Genomic DNA, 18,396 nt, shown 5'->3' with positions numbered 1-18,396 from the left:
TGAAGATTGTTATGGAAAAGGAAGGCTGCTTTTAATAAGATCAGATATCATTTGGCCAGAGTGGACTGGGAGCAGACACATTTCGGTAAATCTGTGACAGAACAGTGGGACACACTCAAGAAGGAAATAGGGAGAGTACAGGGCCGACGTATACCAATCAAGAAAAAAGGTGGGACCAACAAATCAAGTGAATCCTGGATAATGAGGGATATACAGCATTGGATAAAGGGAAAAAGGAAAGCTTATGGCAGATATCAAGGGTTCAAAAGAGCAGAAGCCCTAGAGGCATATAGAATGTGTAAAAGTGAACTTGAAAAGGAAATTAAGAGAGAAAAAAGGGACATGAAAGGATACTGGCAGGTCAAATAAAGGAAAATCCTAAATTCTTTGACATTAAGGGTAAAAGGGTAACTGAAGAAAGAGTAGGGCCTATAAAGGCCAAAGTAGTCATTTGTATGTGGAGCCAGAGGACATAGGTCTCAATGAATACTTTCTGTCGGTGTTCACTAATGAAAGGGCTGGTGGGAGTATAGAAATTGGAGAAGGACTGTTATAAAATTAAATGAATTAATACAGACAGAGGGGAGGTTCTGGTTGGTCTGTCATGCTCAAAAGTAGACAAATATCCTGGGACGGATTAAATCTATCCCAGGCTTGTGAGTGAGGTAGGGGAGGAAACAGCAGGGATGTTGGCAATAATTTTCAATTCCATTCTGGCCACATGAGAGGTACCGGAGGATTGGAGGATAGCCAATATGGTACCATTATTCAAGAAAGGAGGAAGGGACAAACCAGGAAACTACATGCCAGTCAGTCTAACCTCAATGGTGGGGAAACTAATGTAAGAAATTCTGAGAGACAAAATTAATCTGTATTTGGAGAGGCAGGGATTAATCAAGAACAGTCAGCATGGTTTTGTTAAGGGGCGGTCATCTCTGACCAACTTGATTGAGTTTTTTGAAGCGGTGACCAGGTGTGTAGATGAGGGTAATGCATTTGATGTAGTCTATTTGGACTTCAGCAAGGCTTTTGATAAGGTCCCACATGGGAGACTGAAGGCAAAGGTAAGAGAACATGCGATCCAAAGAAATTTGGTAAATTAGATCCAGAATTGGCAGAGTGCCAGGAAGCAGAGGGTGATGGTCGAGGGGTATGTTTCGGACTGGAAGCCTGTGCCCAGTGGAATCTTGCAGGGATCAGTGTTGGGGCCTTTGTTGTTTGCGGTTTATATAAATGATTTAGATATGAATGTAGGAGGGTTGATCAGTAAGTCTGCGAATGATACAAAAATCGGTGGGGTGGTAAATAGTGAGAAGGACAGCCTTCGATTACAGGAGGATATTGACAGGCTGGTCAGGTGGGTTGATCAATGGAAAATGGAATTCCATCTGCATAAATCTGAGGTGATGCACTTGGGCAGGACAAAGAAAGCAAGGGAATGCATGATGAACGGCAGGCCCCTCTGTCTGTCAACATGAGCCCTTGCCCTTTCCCTACCCCATTCCTTGCACAGCTCTCTTTCCACCTTGTCTTCATCTGCACACCCCCACCACCACCCTCACCTCACAACCCACCCGCATTTGAACTTGAAACCTTTATTGTGGTGGGTGCATGAGTCCCACAGCACAGTCATGTCCAAATAAACATTGTTGTGTGGCACCGGGGTTTGGGGGGGTGCGGAGGAACCTTGCCAACCCCAGGCACAGTACTGCTCTAACATGGCGACATAGGAAGGTCTATGGGTCCAGCAGCATGATGCTTTCCATGAAGACCAGCTCAGCATGGAGATGGAGGCAGGTACCGGTCTGTCCCAGCAGACAGAGAAATGCACATCAGGAGTAGTGCAGCACTATGGCAAGTAGGCTTTGCGTGTTGCACTCACCTGGAATGTCTCTGGCGAACTTAAGAGTCGCCTGTGCATGCCACTCTTTCGCAATCACATTTGATGCCGACTTGATTTCCTGCTGGTATGACACAAGATTGGAAGGTCGATGGGATTTTGACGGGCAGCTGTTTTAATGAGCATTCATGCAAATTAATGAAATTGGTGTTTGTGCCACCAGCCAGTGGGAAGAAAGACTTGCTAATTCATAGAATCCCTACACTGCGGAAGGAGGCCATTCGTCCTATCGAGTCTGCACCAGTCCTCTGAAAGAGCACCCTACCTGGACCCACACCCTCAGCCTATCCCCTCAACCCCATAACGCCATGCAACCTGCACATCCCTGGACACTAAGGGGTAAGTTAGCATGGCCAATCCACCTAACCTGCACTTCTTTGGACTGTGGGAGGATACGGAAGACCCGAAGGAGATCCACGCAGTCACAGGGAGAAAGTGCTAACTCCACTTAGACAGTTACCGACTCCGGAATTAAACCTGGGTCCCTGGTGCTGTGGGGCAGCAGTGCTAACCACTGTGCTATTGCGCCGTCCTAACCCGCCATTGGGAGAATTGCAATGGGTTTTTTACGGCAGCAGGATGCTGACTTTTTGGCTCCCGCCAGAATCACCGTGCCCACCCACCACAAACTGACCGCACGTGAGTTAGGACAATTCTACCCTATGTTTTGAGTTTTGCAAGCATGGGCTGGTTGAGTCCGGCCAGTTGCAAAGGGAGTTTGCTGCATGATGCAATCAGGCAGTCGTTGGGTCATGGCTTATATCCCTGGCATCACACTGGCACTAAATTTATATACCATGTTACTCATTTATATGATAGGCAGATTGTCTTTTTAAACTCATGGCACAGAAATGGACTGATCATGCTATTTAACACTTTATTTATGGACAAAGCTGAGGGAAGAAAAGGTTTTGGTTGCGCCACCTCTATGGTCTACTGTAAGAGGCTACAGAAGTTGCCATTGAGTTGCACAAGATTTTGGGTTCCTGTAAATATAAGGAACTTTCGGTAAAAAGGTGACAGTAGGTAGAGAGTTGCCAGGTTGTTTCCAAGCACAATACATGTAAGTGTGTTAGCACCAAGCAAGGCACCAAATAACCCTGGGGTTTTGCAGCCTGAGTAAGTGTGGATAGTACAAACTGAGAAACTTAGAGTCATAGAGTTTTTACAGTTCGAAAGAGGCCATTCAGCCTATCATGCCTGTGCTGCCATCAACACCTATCTACTCTAACCCCATTTTCCAGAACTTGGCCTGTAGCTTTGTATGCTAGGGTATTTCAAGTGTTCATCTAAATACTTCTTAAATATTGTGAGGGTTCCTGCCTCTACCACCCTTTTAGACAGTGACTTCCGGATTCCCACCACCCTCCGGGAGAAAATGTTTTCCTTCACATCCCCTCTAAACCTCCTGACCATTACCTTCAATCTATGCCCCATGGTTATTGACCCTTATGCTAAGGGAAAAAGTTCCTTCCTATCAACCGTATCTATGCTCCCCGTAATACTATACACCTCAATCAGGTCTCCCCTCAAGCCTTCTCTGCTCCAAGAAAAACAACCCCAGACTTTCCAGTCTCTCTTCACAGTTGAAACGTTCCAGAACAGGCAACATCCTGATGAATCTCCTCTGCACCCTCTCCAGCGCAATCACTCCCTCTCTATTGTGTGGTGACCTGAACTGCTAGTGTTCTGGCCATCTAACCAACTCATCTATATTGTCTCATAATCTAAAGCTTTCCTCCTCACTATTTACCACGCCCCCAATTTTTGTGTCATCTGCAAACTAATTGATCATACCTCCTACATTCATGTCCAGATCATTTGAGTACGCTACACCAGAGTCAATAGCAAGAGACCCAGCACCGATCCCTGCGGTACACCAGTGACACAGGCGTCCAGTCACAAAAACAACTTTCAACCAACATCCTCTGCCTCCCGCCACTAAGTCAATTTTGGATCCAATGTGCCAAATTGCCCTGGATCCCATGGACTCTTACCTTCTTGATCAGTCTCCCATGCGATTTGAAGGATGTGAGGTTATTACCAAGTGCAACGACTAAATTAAAGGCAGACAAAAATCTCAGCACCAACCTCATAGATTGCATTTAAAAAGGAATTTGTATGCGGAATAAATATGTTAATGTAAAGTGTCAAGTAATGAATTATGTTGCATCTTCTAAGTTCAATGCATAATACTGGTTCCGTAAGACTAGTCAACACCATGTATACTGTGTTCAAATCAGATTCGATAAATTATTATACAAATTATATTTACATTTCTAAAATACATTATCACATTGACATATCTCAAAACTTCACAGAAAGATTTAGCTCCAAATTAAAGTGGTTCTTGCTGTATGGATACTGAATATATAGCATACCTGAGAACAGCTACTGTAATTGGTGTGCCAGTCATGAATGTGAAAATAACAGCTAGCAAAAAAAATCCCAGAAATACGGGCAGCTTGTTACATGCAGTGTCACATTTTCCTTCTTGTGCAGAAAACTTATTTCCAACATACTGGATACAAGAACAGTTCTGGTAAATCTGCAATACAAAAGGTAATGACAATTAATACACCCAGAATTTCCACTGAACTGCTTCTTATGTGACTGCTGTAATTTCGAGAAAAGCGCAGCAGGAACATTTTTCTAACACAATTCCCGAGGAAATCACATTTATAGAGCAGCCAATTCATTACTCATAGCATTCAATTTTTAATGTACATTCCTGGACGGCATCACTTTGTGTCATGTCTGATAGTAAAGAGGAGATAGAAACAAAAGCCAGGAAGGAGAAAAGTCGAAGGCAGAGAAACAGATTGAACTGCATTTATTTCAATGCAAGAGGCCTAATGGGCAAGGCAGAAGAACTCAGGGCATGGATAGGTACATGGGACTGAAATATTATAGCTATTAATGAAACATGGCTAAAGGAGGGGCAGGACTGGCAGCTCGATGTTCTGGGGTGCAGATGCTGTAGGAAAGATAGACCAGGAGATAGGAGGGGAGGGGGGGTTGAGTTTTTGATTAGGGACAACATCACCGCAGTACAGAGAGAGGGTATATCCAAGGGTTCGTCCACTGAGTCTATAAGGGGAGAACTGAAAAATAAGAAGGGTGAGATCGCTCTGATAGGACTGTCCTATAGGTCCCGAAACAGTCAGCGGAAAATCGAGACGAAAATATGTAAGGAGAATACAGATAGCTGCCGAAAAAATAGGGTGGCAATAGTAGGGGCCTTTAACTTTCCCAACATTAACTGGGACAGCCATAGCACTAGGGGTTTGCATGGAGAGAAATTTGTTGAGTGTATTCAGGAAGAATTCTTCATTCAATATGTGGATGGCCTGACGAGAGAGGGGACAAAACTTGACCTCCTTTTAGGGAATAAGGAAGGGCAGGTGATGGAAGTGTTAGTGAGGGATCACTTTGGGGCCAGTGGCCATAATTCCATTAGTTTTAAGATAGCTATGGAGAATGATAGTTCTGGACCAAAAGTTAAAATTCTAAATTGGGGCACGGCCAATTTTGATGTTATTAGGCCTGGGAACTTTCAAAAGTTGATTGGGGGAGCCTGTTTACCGGCAAGAGGACAGCTGGTAAGTGGGAGTCTTTCAAAAGTGTGTTAACTAGGGTTCAGGGCCAAAATCCTAGCCAAGAGGCTAGAAGACTGTGTACCTGAGGTGGTCACAGAGGACCAGACGGGCTTTGTCAAAGGTAGACAGCTTACCGCGAACATCAGGCGCCTGCTGAACGTGATAATGACCCCCTCCGGGGAGAGAACACAAGAGGTGATCGTCTCCCTGGACGCAGAAAAGGCCTTCGACAGAGTCGAGTGGAAATACCTCATAGAGGTACTGGAGCGGTTCGGGCTTGGAACAGGGTTCACCGCTTGGGTAAAGCTCCTGTACAACGCTCCCATGGCGAGTGTACAGACCAACAATACCAACTCCCAATACTTCCAGCTGCACAGGGGCACCAGACAAGGATGCCCACTGTCCCCGCTGCTGTTCGCACTAGCAATTGAACCGCTAGCAATCGCGCTCAGGGCAGCAAAAAATTGGAGGGGGATCCGAAGGGGAGGTAGAGAGCACAGAGTCTCACTCTATGCGGATGATCTGCTCCTCTATATCTCGGACCCACAAAGCAGCATGGACGGAATCATCGCGCTCCTGAAAGAGTTTGGAGCCTTCTCGGGCAACAAACTCAACATGAGCAAAAGTGAGATCTTCCCAGTACACCCGCAAGGGGGGGGGGGGGGCAGCACTAAAGGGGCTGCCGTTCAATCAAGCCCGACATAAATTCCGCTACCTGGGGATCCAAATAGCCCATGACTGGAAAGGGATCCACAAATGGAACCTCACCAGCCTGACGGAGGAAGTTAAAAAGGACCTGCAAAGATGGAACACACTCCCGCTCTCCCTCGCGGGGAGAGTTCAGACGATCAAAATGAACGTACTGCCCAGGTTCCTCTTCCTGTTTAGATCCATTCCGACCTACATCCCCAAGGCCTTTTTCAAAGCGCTGGACAAACTCATCATGGCGTTCGTATGGGGGGGTAAAAATGCTAGGATCCCAAAGAAGGTCTTACAAAAAACAAAAACCAGGGGAGGGCTAGCCCTCCCGAATCTACAATTCTACCACTGGGCAGCAACAGCCGAGCGAGTAAGGGGATGGATCCAGGAGCCAGAGGCTGAGTGGGTGCGTGCGGAGGAGGCCTCCTGCATGGGAACCTCCCTCCGGGCCCTCGCCACGGCAGCACTCCCATCCCCACCCAAAAAACACTCCAGCAGCCCAGTGGTGACAGCCACCCTCCAATCCTGGAACCAACTGCGGCAGCAACTTGGCCTGACCAAAATGTCGAACAGGGCTCCCATCTGCAACAACCATAGGTTCACACCAGCACTGACTGACGCCACCTTCAAAAGGTGGAGGCAGGACGGGGGGGACACTGACAGTCAGGGACCTATACACGGACGACAGGATCGCAACACTGGACGAACTGACAGAGAAGTTTCAGCTAGCTGGGGGGAACGAGCTACGGTACCTGCAGCTCAAAAACTTCCTACGAAAGGAGACAAGGACGTACCCACAACCGCCACGACAGACACTACTGGAAGACCTACTGGACGCAAGTATCCTAGAGAAAGGGAACTGTAGTGACATGTATGACCGACTGGTAGATAGGGACGACACCGTACTGGACGCAACAAGAAGGAAATGGGAGGACGACCTGGGGATGGAGATAGGGTGGGGACTCTGGAGCGAAGCACTGCATAGGGTCAACTCCACCTCCACGTGCGCAAGGCTCAGCCTGACGCAACTAAAAGTGGTACATAGAGCCCACTTAACAAGAACCCGTATGAGTAGGTTCTTCCCGGAGGTGGAAGACAGATGTGAACGGTGCCAAAGAGGCCCGGCCAACCACGCCCACATGTTCTGGTCTTGCCCCAGACTCGTGGAGTACTGGACAGCCTTCTTCGAGGTTATGTCCAAAGTGGTGGGAGTGAGGGTGGAGCCATGCCCGATAGTGGCGGTCTTCGGGGTTTCAGAACAGCCAGATCTATTCCTGGGGAGGAGGGCGGACGCCCTTGCCTTTGCCTCCCTGATCGCCCGCCGTAGAATCCTGTTTGGCTGGCGGTCAGCAGCACCGCCCAGAGCTGCGGACTGGCTGTCCGACCTCTCGGAATCTCTCCAAATGGAGAAAATCAAATTTGCCATCCGAGGGTCGGACGACGGCTTCCACAGAACGTGGGAGCCATTCATGCAACTGTTCCGGGACCTATTTGTGGCCAATGTACAAGAGGAAGAATAGTCGGGGGAAGGTAGCGGGAGGGGGGGGGGGGCTACAGGTTCGGTACGGGGGTTCGATGGCTAGCTAAGGCCCAAAACCAAACTAAATAAACATGTTGAGGGGGGGGGGGGGGGGGCGGGCGCAGTTACTACTACGAAGATGCTTACCTGTAAATATGTATGTTAATTTTTGCGTGTTTGTTTGTTGTTTTTTTTTTTTGTTCTTTTTCTCTCCTAACAATTTGTAATTTGTTCAACATAAAATATGAAAACTGAATAAAAACATTTATAAAAAAAAACTAGGGTTCAGGGTGAGCACATTCCTCTTAAGAGTGAAAGATAAGGCTGGTAGAAGTAGTGAACCGTGGATGACTTGGAATATTGAGGCCATGGTCAAAAGGAAGAAGGAGGCATGTGACATGCATAGGCAGCTGGGATCAAGTGGATCCCTTGAAGAGTATACAGCTTATCGGAATAAAGTTAAGAGAGAAATCAGTGGGGAGTTGGAGGTCGGGTTATGGGAGGAGGCCCTGAGGAGAGTGAATGCATCCTCGTCGTGTGCCAGGTTCAACCTGATCCAGTTTAAGAAGGTCTACAGGGCACATATGACTGTGGCCCGGATGAGCAGGTTCTTTGACAGGGTGGAAGATAGGTGTGGGCGCTGTGCGGGGAGTCCTGCTAAACTTGTCCATATGTTTTGGGTGTGTACGAGGCTGAGGGGTTTCTGGTAGAGGTTTACGGACGTCATGTCAGAGGTCTTAAAAGTGAGGGTCGTTCTGAGACCAGAGGTGGCGATCTTCGGTGTGTCGGAAGACCCGAGAGCCCAGGTGAGAGGCCAACGTCCTGGCTTTTGCCTCCCTGGTGGCCTGGAGACGGATCTTACTAGGGTGGAGTGACTCGGAGCCCCCAAAGTCAGGGGTGTGGATTCGCGACATGATGAATGGGGTTCTCAGACTCAAAGAAATTAAATTTGGGGTGAGAGGTTTGTTCCAGGGGCTTGCTCGGAGGTGCCAGCCATTCATCGACTTCTTCAAGGAAAGTTTAGCTGTCAGCAGGGTGGGGGGAGGGGGGGCTCAAAGGGGAGGCATGGGGGAGATGAATAAGGATAGGAGAACCAACGGAGGGGTGGTTGGGGAAGGTGGCAGTGTTTGTGTAAGCCATGTTGGCTGGGGTTTGTGCCGGGGGGTTTGTTGGTTATGTTATTGTGTTTTTGTTTCTGTTGAAATTTGATGTTTAAAATTGTAAAAATTATAAATGCCTCAATAAAATATTTTCTAAACAAAAAAAGTGAAATCAGGAGGGCAAATAGGGGATATGAGTTTGTCTTGGCAGATAAGGCAAAGGAAAATTCAAAGAGCATTTACAGATACATAAAGGGTAAAAGAGTGACGAGAGGTTAGGGCCTCTTCAGGATAAACACGGTCATATATGTGCAGATCCACAAGGGATGGGAGTGGTCCTAAATGAATATTTCTCATCAGTATTTACTGTTGAGAAAGGCATGAATGTTAGGGAAATTGGGGAAGTAATCTGGAAGACTGTACATATTATAGAGAAGGAGGTGCTGAAGATATTAAAGCGCATCAAGACAGATAAATCCCCGGGACTTGATGAGAAGTATCCCAGGACATTTTGGGAGGCTAAGGAAGAAATTGCCACCCCCTAACTGAGATATTTGAATCGTCGACAGGCACAGGAGAGGTTGGAAGGTAGCAAATGTTGTGCCCCTTTTTAAGAAGCGTGGAAAGGATAAGCCTGGGAACAACTGACAGTTGAGCCTTACTTATGTAGTGGGTAAGTTGTTAGATGGTATTCTAAGAGACAGGTTCTACAGGCATTCAGACAGGCAAGGGCTAATTAGGGAAAATCAGCATGGCTTTGTAAGGGGAAAGTCATGTCTCACGAATGTGATTGAGTGTTTTGAAGAGGTAACGCAGAAGGTAGATGAGTGCAGTGCGGTCGACGTCATCTCCATGGACTTTAGCAAGGCCTTTGACAAGGTTCCGCACGGTAGGTTGTTGCAAAAGGCTAAATCTCACGGAATCCAGGGTGAGGTAGCCAATTGGATACAAAATTGGCTTGGCGACTGAAGCCAAAGGGTGGTTATGGAGGGCTGTCTTTCGAACTGGAGGCCTGTGACCAGCGGTGTACCTCAGGGATCGGTACTGGGTCCACTGATATTTGTTATTCTATTAATGACTTGGATGAGTATGTAGGAGGCATGGTGAGTAAGTTTGCAGATGACACCAAGATTGGTGGCATAGTAGATAGTGAAGAAGGTTATTATAAGATTGCAACAGGATCTTGACCAATTGGGCCAGTGGGCCGGTGAATGGCAGATGGAGGTTAATTTGGATACATGTGAGGTGATGTATTTTGGTCAAATCAGGGCAGGACCTACTCAGTTAATGGTAAGGAGTTGGGGAGTGTTACAGAACAAAGAGATCTAGAAGTACAGGTTCATAGCTCATTGAAGGTAGAGGCACAGGTGGACAGGGAGGTGAAGAAGGCATTCAGCATGCTAGGTTTTATTGGTCAGAAAATTGAATACAGAAGTTGAGACATCTTGTTGAAATTGTACAAGACGTTGGTAAGACAACACATGGAATACTGTGTTCAGTTCTGGTCGCCCTATTATAGGAAGGATATAAAGAGTTCAGAAGAGATTTACGAGGATGCTACCAGGACTTTAAGGTCGAGTTATAAGGAGAGGCAGGATAGGCCGGAATTTTTTTCCCTGGAGCGAAGGGGGCTTAGGGGTGATGTTGCAGAGGTCTATAAAATAATGAGGGGTATAGATAAGGTAGATAGAACATAGAACGATACAGCGCAGTACAGGCCCTTCGGCCCACGATGTTGCACCGACATGGGAAGTCAAAAACTAAAGGCCATCTAACCTACACTATGCCATTATCATCCATATGCTTATCCAATAAACTTTTAAATGCCCTCAATGTTGGCGAGTTCACTACTGTTGCAGGTAGGGCATTCCACGGCTTCACCACTCTTTGCGTAAAAAACCTACCTCTGACGTCTGTCCTATATCTATTACCCCTCAATTTAAGGCTATGTCCCCTCGTGCTAGCCACCTCCATCCGCGGGAGAAGGCTCTCACTGTCCACCCTATCTAACCCTCTGATCATTTTGTATGCCTCTATTAAGTCACCTCTTAACCTTATTCTCTCTAACGAAAACAACCTCAAGTCCATCAGCCTTTCCTCATAAGATTTTCCCTCCATACCAGGCAACATCCTGGTAAATCTCCTCTGCACCCGTTCCAAAGCTTCCACGTCCTTCCTATAATGAGGCGACCAGAACTGTACACAATACTCCAAATGCGGCCGTACCAGAGTTTTGTACAGCTGCAACATGACCACATGGCTCCGGAACTCAATCCCTCTACCAATAAAGGCCAACACACCATAGGCCTTCTTCACAACCCTATCAACCTGGATGGCAACTTTCAGGGATCTATGTACATGGACACCGAGATCCCTCTGTTCATCCACACTGCTAAGAATTTTACCATTAGCCAAATATTCCGCATTCCTGTTATTCTTTCCAAAGTGAATCACCTCACACTTCTCTACATTAAACTACATTTGCCACCTCTCAGCCCAGCTCTGCAGCTTATCTATGTCCCTCTGTAACCTGCAACATCCTTCCACACTGTCTACAACTCCACCGACTTTAGTGTCGTCTGCAAATTTACTCACCCAACCTTCTGTGCCCTCCTCTAGGTCATTTATAAAAATGACAAACAGCAACGGCCCCAGAACAGATCCTTGTGGTACGCCACTCGTAACTGAACTCCATTCTGAACATTTGCCATCAACCACCACCCTCTGTCTTCTTTCAACTAGCCAATTTCTGATCCACATCTCTAAATCACCCTCAATCCCCAGCCTCCGTATTTTCTGCAATAGACGACCGTGGGGAACCTTATCAAACGCTTTACTGAAATCCATATACACCACATCAACTGCTCTACCCTCGTCTACCTGTTCAGTCACCTTCTCAAAGAACTCGATAAGGTTTGTGAGGCATGACCTACCATTCACAAAACCATGCTGACTATCCCTAATCATATTATTCCTATCTAGATGATTATAAATCATATCTCTTATAATCCTCTCCAAGACTTTACCCACAACAGACGTGAGGCTCACTGGCCTATAGTTACCGAGGTTATCTCTACTCCCCTTCTTGAACAAAGGGACCACATTTGCTAGTCCTCCAGTCCTCTGGCACTATTCCTGTAGCCAATGATGACATAAAAATCAAAGCCAAAGGCTCAGCAATCTCTTCCCTGGCTTCCCAGAGAATCCTAGGATAAATCCCATCAGGCCCCAGGGACTTATCTATTTTCACCTTGTCCAGAATTGCCAACACTTCTTCTCTACGCACCTCAATGCCATCTATTCTAATAGCCTGGGACTCAGCATTCTCCTCCACAACATTATCTTTTTCCTGAGTGAATACTGACGAAAAGTATTCATTTAGTATCTCGCTTATCTCCTCAGCCTCCACCCACAACTTCCCACCACTGTCCTTGACTGGCCCTACTCTTACCCTAGTCATTCTTTTATTCCTTACATACCTATAGAAAGCTTTTGGGTTTTCCTTGATCCTACCTGCCAAAGACTTCTCATGTCCCCTCCTTGCTCGTCTTAGCTCTCTCTTTAGATCCTTCCTCGCTTCCTTGTAACTATCAAGCGCCCCAACTGAAATTTCACGCCTCATCTTCACATAGGCCTCCTTCTTCCTCTTAACAAGAGATTCCACTTCTTTGGTAAACCACGGTTCCCTCGCTCGACCCCTTCCTCCCTGCCTGACTGGTACGTACTTATCAAGAACATGCAATAGCTGTTCCTTGAACAAGCTCCACATATCCAGTGTGCCCAACCCTTGCAGCCTACTTCTCCAACCTACACATCCTAAGTCATGTCTAATGGCATCATAATTGCCCTTCCCCCAGCTATAACTCTTGCCCTGCGGGGTATACTTATCCCTTTCCATCACTAACGTAAAGGTCACCGAATTGTGGTCACTGTTTCCAAAGTGCTCACCTACCTCCAGATCTAACACCTGGCCTGATTCATTACCCAAAACCAAATCCAATGTGGCCTCACCTCTTGTTGACCTGTCAACATATTGTGTCAGGAAACCCTCCTGCACACATTGTACAAAGAACGACCCATCTAATGTACTTGAACTATATCTTTTCCAGTCAATATTTGGAAAGTTAAAGTCTCCCATAACAACTACCCTGTTACTTTCGCTCAGTCAACATCTTTTCCCAAAGGTAGAGGAGTCTAGAGCCAGAGGGTATAGGTTTAAGGTGAGAGATACAAAAGGATGTGATTTGGCAATCCTATTGCACCTGACGTGGATCTGAGTGCAACGGGTAAATCGTGAAAAAGTCCCAAACTGGGAGAGTAGCTCCATGCTTCACCGATGCCGAGCTGGAGATCCTCCTGGACGCGGCGGAGGAGAGGCAGGCCACCCTGTACCCCGGCCCAGGAAGGAGGTTGCCAACCGTTGCCATTCATCGTGCCTGGGCAAAGGTGGCAGAGATGGTCATTAACTGCCGGGAGAGGGAGAAAACTGGAGGGGGGACCATCAAATCTGCGGCCCCTGACCGTCGCAGAGCAGAGGGCCCTGGACATGGTCAGCGGCCCGGAGGAAAGGGAGGTTGATGGGGTGCAGTTCGGCTGCGGGCGAGGAAGTGAAACCCTGCTGAGTTGCGGTTCACGGTGACATGTGTGTCAAATCCCCCACCCCAACAGCACGCTCACACCCCCCTCACTGCAACACCACCCTCACACCCCCCATCATCCCTTCACCCCCACCCTCACCTCCCCCTCACCCACCCTCACCATACACCACCCTCACCACCCACACCCTCCTATCTGCACCCTCACTTCCATCTCAACACCCTTTCAACCCCGCACTGATCCTCACCAAAGCTCATCGCAGGAGCAGGAAGTAGTGCTCATCATTCGTGCCACCCAGGCCAACACTTGTAACGTCTGGAGTGGAAGCATTGGGAGCGACGGTTTCAGCTATAGATCAGCATGTCCATGGCCTGGGGCATTTTGTGCAGCCACTGGCTGAGGCCCAGGACAGGGCTGCCAACTCTAGGCGGCCATGTCCCACAGTCACCTGGACATTGAAGTGGCGCTTCTGATCTTGGCCCAGTCACAGCAGGCCATGGCTAGGAACCTCAGTGGCATTGCCCAGGCAGTGGGCAACGTGGCGCAGACACAGAGGGAGGTGACCCAATTCCAGATGGAGATGGCGCAGTCATTGGCTGATGTGACACATACCCATAAGGTGGTCGCACAGTCAATGGATGATGTGGCACAGTCCGAGATGTAGATGGTCCACTTCCTGTGCTCCATGGCCGCGAGCGTGCAGATCCCGATTGAGACCAGAGCGGGCCTCCAGGACTGGCAGCGCCAGATGGCGGGAAAGCTCAAGGGATAGCTCCGCTCACACCCCATCTTATGGAGTAGCCCGGGGGCCATCTGACACCTTGAGGGAGGAGGAGTGATGGGGCCCATGCCAGTGACTCCCACAGGGGAGGTGCTGAAACACCCCAGCAACTCAGACTCCGCCCCTCCTGTCCCTGGCACATCCGGTGGGCAGTGTGCAGAATAGGGTGACACCATGCCAACTGGGACAGCTGAGTGGCAGCCGGATCCACCCAGGCCCAGTCGCCCCAGAAGACGGCCGCCAACTGGTACCCAGGTCGCAGGGCGGGAATCACAGCAGGCCATCTCCACTCCTGCAGCACCATCTGGGGAACCACCCAGATGTAGCGTTAGGGTCCATAAGGCCAGAAAGTTAGACACCAGTTAAATTGGCACGGATGCAGGGCACAGTTTAGTGATAGGGGCTCGGGCACAAATCTGTATATGTGTTGTCACATTAAACTTCTGTTCACACTGTTACAACCTTCCTTTGGTGCCTTGTCAGATGGGTGTGAGGGGTGGGCAGGTCTGAGTTGGTCAGACAGGGGGTGAGTGTGGGGAGGGGAATGGGCATACGTTTGGGTGGCCTGGGCTCCACACCCTCTCCCCTACTTCGCCCCCGACCGTCACCCCAGATTTTCGATAGGACCGTGTAATGGAATGGCCAGCTTGCATACAGGGATCACCAAGGTGCTAACATAGGCAGGAGTCAGAGTCAGATGATGCGGAGCACCAGAGCTCATTGCAGAGCGAGTTGTTGTTATCCTCCATCTCATGGACAAGGCCCAGTGTTACTGCCAACCCAGGGCCCCACCCCATTGTGCGGCATGTATGTATCACAGAGGGAGTGTGTGTGGCCAGGAGGGGAGTGGTGGGGGGTGGGATGCGGTGCCCGTGCTCCTGGCCAGTGTTCCCCCCCTTCCCCTAGTCGGTGAACCTGGAGGCGATCAGAGCATCCCGTGCACATTGGCCCTGGCGCACATGACATGTGGCCACCCATGCCTGTTTGGGCTCCATGACGTGCCCATCCTCCTCCTTCCCTGCATCCTCCTCATTGGATGAGGACTGGCGTTCATCCTCATCCTCCAGCACATCACCCCTCTGCTGCGTGGTGCTTTGGAGGATGCAGCAGACCACCACAATGTTGGCGACTTTCTCAGTGTCATATTGGAGAGCCCCTCCAGAGCCATCCAGGCACCTGAACCGCATATTCAGGAGCACAAAGCACCAGCCGATCACGGACCTGGTCGCTTCATGGGCGTGTTGTGGTGGGTCTTAGCATCAGTCTGTGGCCTCCGGATAAGAACCATCAGCCACAACCACAGTGGATAACCCCTGTCACACCAGCCAGGGGGGTATCTCGCGTATGTCAGGAATCGTCAAGTGTGGGGTGATATGCCCATGGGCTATATCATAGTTGGGTTGTGTCCAACCATCAGGTGGCGGTACAGGCACACCATGCGGTCTCCAGACCAAGGTCATGTGACCTGGGACACAAATATAAAGAGAGACACGGCCGGCCATCTTCAGAAGAAGATTAAGAGTGTAATAGGACATACATGTGACTGGTTTGTGCTAGGTATAAGTTCCAGAAGAGTGGCAAGACTCCATGATAACATGCTCTGTTTCAGATTGCTACCCTACCACATGGGACACAATACAAGGATCCTGGTTTGGATATATCAAAGTGTTTGGTGAGTTACTTCAAAAAGCACAAGGGACCAAACATAACAGGGTGTGCCAAGATGAAATGTTGTGCACACTCACTGGGTATCGGGCACAGACATGCATATTGTGCAGCTGATGGTCACATATTAGCTGCGTGTTGATCAAGTGGAACCCCTTTTGGTTTGTGTATAGTGGCCTGTCATCTGCAGGTGCTTGCAGGGCAACATGAACCCCGTCGATCACCCTCCGGACCCGGAGTATGTCGGCGATGGCGGCGATCCCCACTGCCCGGGCATGCTGGTAGGCTCAGTCCACATTGAAATGGATGTAATGATCCGCTTGGGCATATAGGGCCTCCGTGATAGCATGGATACGCCTGTGCACTTAGATCTGTGAAATCCCGGTCATGTCCCCACTCACCACCTGGAAGGATCCTGTGGCGGAGAAATTTAGGGCAACCGCCACCTTGATGGCCACAGGGAGCGGGTGTCCTCCCTATTCCCCCGCGGTGCCAGATGATCTGGCTGATATGTTCCACTGTCTCCCTGCTCAGCCAGAGTCTCCAACGGCATGCTCGATCTGGCTCGGTCCTCAAATGACAGGCTCTGCCGGTACACACACGAGCCCTATGCAGCGCCTCCTTGGCACTTCCTCTTCTTGGCCTGTTGAGCGGCTGGCTCTCCATCCTGGGCGACTGCCTCTTGTTCCACTGTGGCACGCTCCACTGCTGCATGCTGCACTGCTGCAGCTTCCTCCTCCCCCTCGAACAGCTCCAGCTCACACAGCCGCAGCGCATCCCCCAGTGCTGCAGTGACTACTAGGAAAGCCACCTGCTTGAATTCCAATATCCATTGTCAGCAGGGGGTGAAAGGCCAACATGTTAGCATGGTGCGTACCCCCATGCCCAACCAGGTCTGACAGGCTACATCATGGCACCGGTTGGCACTGCGGGCTCCGCCCCTCCATGTCTCCAGCCCCCTCCCCCAATCCCCCATCCCCACGCCCCCGGCCCCGTTGGTGCCCAGCACCTTGGGGGCCTCTGGCCCTGGCAAATGTCCCATATACCAGGGGTACCATCGGTTGGCAGTGCCCTTGCTCCTGGTATGCACCACAGCCCCCGCCTCGTGCCCCCCTAGGGGCTACAGTGGGCGTTGCTCCTGGCGGGCCGCCTGATGCCCTGCTGGCGGGTGGTAGTCGGGTGTGTGGAAGGTATGACGGAGGGTGGGTTGCGAGAGCGCAGCAAGATGGCTGCCTTGCATTCCACAGCATTGGTGGTCCGTTCCTGGACACCGCCCTATTTCCGTGGGGGCACCCGGGCCACTGAACATTTTCCCTTGTCACTCCCCCTCCTCCTCCCCCTCCCAACCCTGGCAGGACCCCCCCCCCCCTCCCCCCCGACCCCAGCCAGTGTCCAACCCGGCAGCCCACGGTCAAGCCTCTCCGTGTTCTACCTCCTCTCTCTCCCTCATCAGCCACAGCGGCTGTTTTACGATTTTTAAAAGCACAAGTGAATCGCACCATTGGTAACTGTCCCCATCAGAGGCGGAGAATTGCAGAGGCCCCGGAGTATACCGAGTTAGTCCCGCTAATGATATGCAAACGGTGTTTACTGTACGTGCGTTCCGGATCGCATTGATGCTGTTGTCAAGGTGACGGAGAATTGCGATTTGGCGGCAAATCAGCACCCGCCGCGATTTTGGCATCGGAACGCATTCTCCGCCCAATCGCATTTCATGATTTTGGTGTCCGCCAACAGAGAATCCTGCTCCGTGTACTTATCGGCAAAGCCATACTTCTTAAATAATAATTTGTGTTGCATTAAAGTCTGATGGCATTTATTTTCCTTTCTTTATTGACTTTCATGGAATGTGAGAGGTGCTACGAAAGCCAACATTTATTGCCATCCCTAGTTATCCTCGAGAAGGTGGTGGAGAACCACATTCTCGAATATAAGAACATAAGAACTAGGAACAGGAGTAGGCCATCTGGCCCCTCAAGCCTGCTCCACCATTCAATGAGATCATGGCTGATCTTTTGTGGACTCAGCTCCACATTCTGGCCCGAACACCATAACCCTTAATCCCTTTGTTCTTCAAAAAACTTTCTATCTTTATCTTAAAAACATTTAATGAAGGAGCCTCAACTGCTTCACTGGACAAGGAATTCCATAGATTCACAACCCTTTGGGTGAAGAAGTTCCTCCTAAACTCAGTCCTAAATCTACTTCCCCTTATTTTGAGGCTATGTCCCCTAGTTCTGCTTTCACCCGCCAGTGGAAACAACCTGCCCGCATCTATCCCATCTATTTCATAATTTTATATGTTTCTATAAGATCCCCCCGCATCCTTCTGAATTCCAACGAGTACAGTCCCCGTCTACTCAACCTCTCCTCCTAATCCAACCCCTTCAGCTCTGGGATTAACCTAGGGAATCTCCTCTGCACACCCTCCAGTGCGAGTACGTCCTTTCTCAAGTAAGGAGATCAAAACTGAACACAATACTCCAGGTGTGGCCTCACTAACACCTTATACAATTGCAGCATAACCTCCCTAGTCT

The 18,396-nt window shown here is 49.3% G+C and overlaps 1 protein-coding gene across 1 annotated transcript in view; it reads right to left on the bottom strand.

Annotated features, from left to right (window-relative positions):
* Window positions 1-18,396, bottom strand: part of LOC119970485 (solute carrier organic anion transporter family member 4C1-like) — a 265,140-nt gene that overhangs the window by 38,813 nt on the left and 207,931 nt on the right. Inside the window, exon 10 of the mRNA XM_038805185.1 lies at window positions 4,282-4,448. Coding sequence (XP_038661113.1) covers window positions 4,282-4,448 — 167 coding nt within the window. The remainder of the gene's footprint in view (window positions 1-4,281; window positions 4,449-18,396) is intronic.

The sequence above is a fragment of the Scyliorhinus canicula genome, chromosome 8 (genome assembly GCF_902713615.1).
Source record: "Scyliorhinus canicula chromosome 8, sScyCan1.1, whole genome shotgun sequence".
In the NCBI taxonomy this organism is placed as follows: domain Eukaryota; kingdom Metazoa; phylum Chordata; class Chondrichthyes; order Carcharhiniformes; family Scyliorhinidae; genus Scyliorhinus; species Scyliorhinus canicula.
The sequence above is the reverse complement of the archived record's forward strand: the minus strand, read 5'-3'. Positions and strand labels throughout refer to the sequence as shown.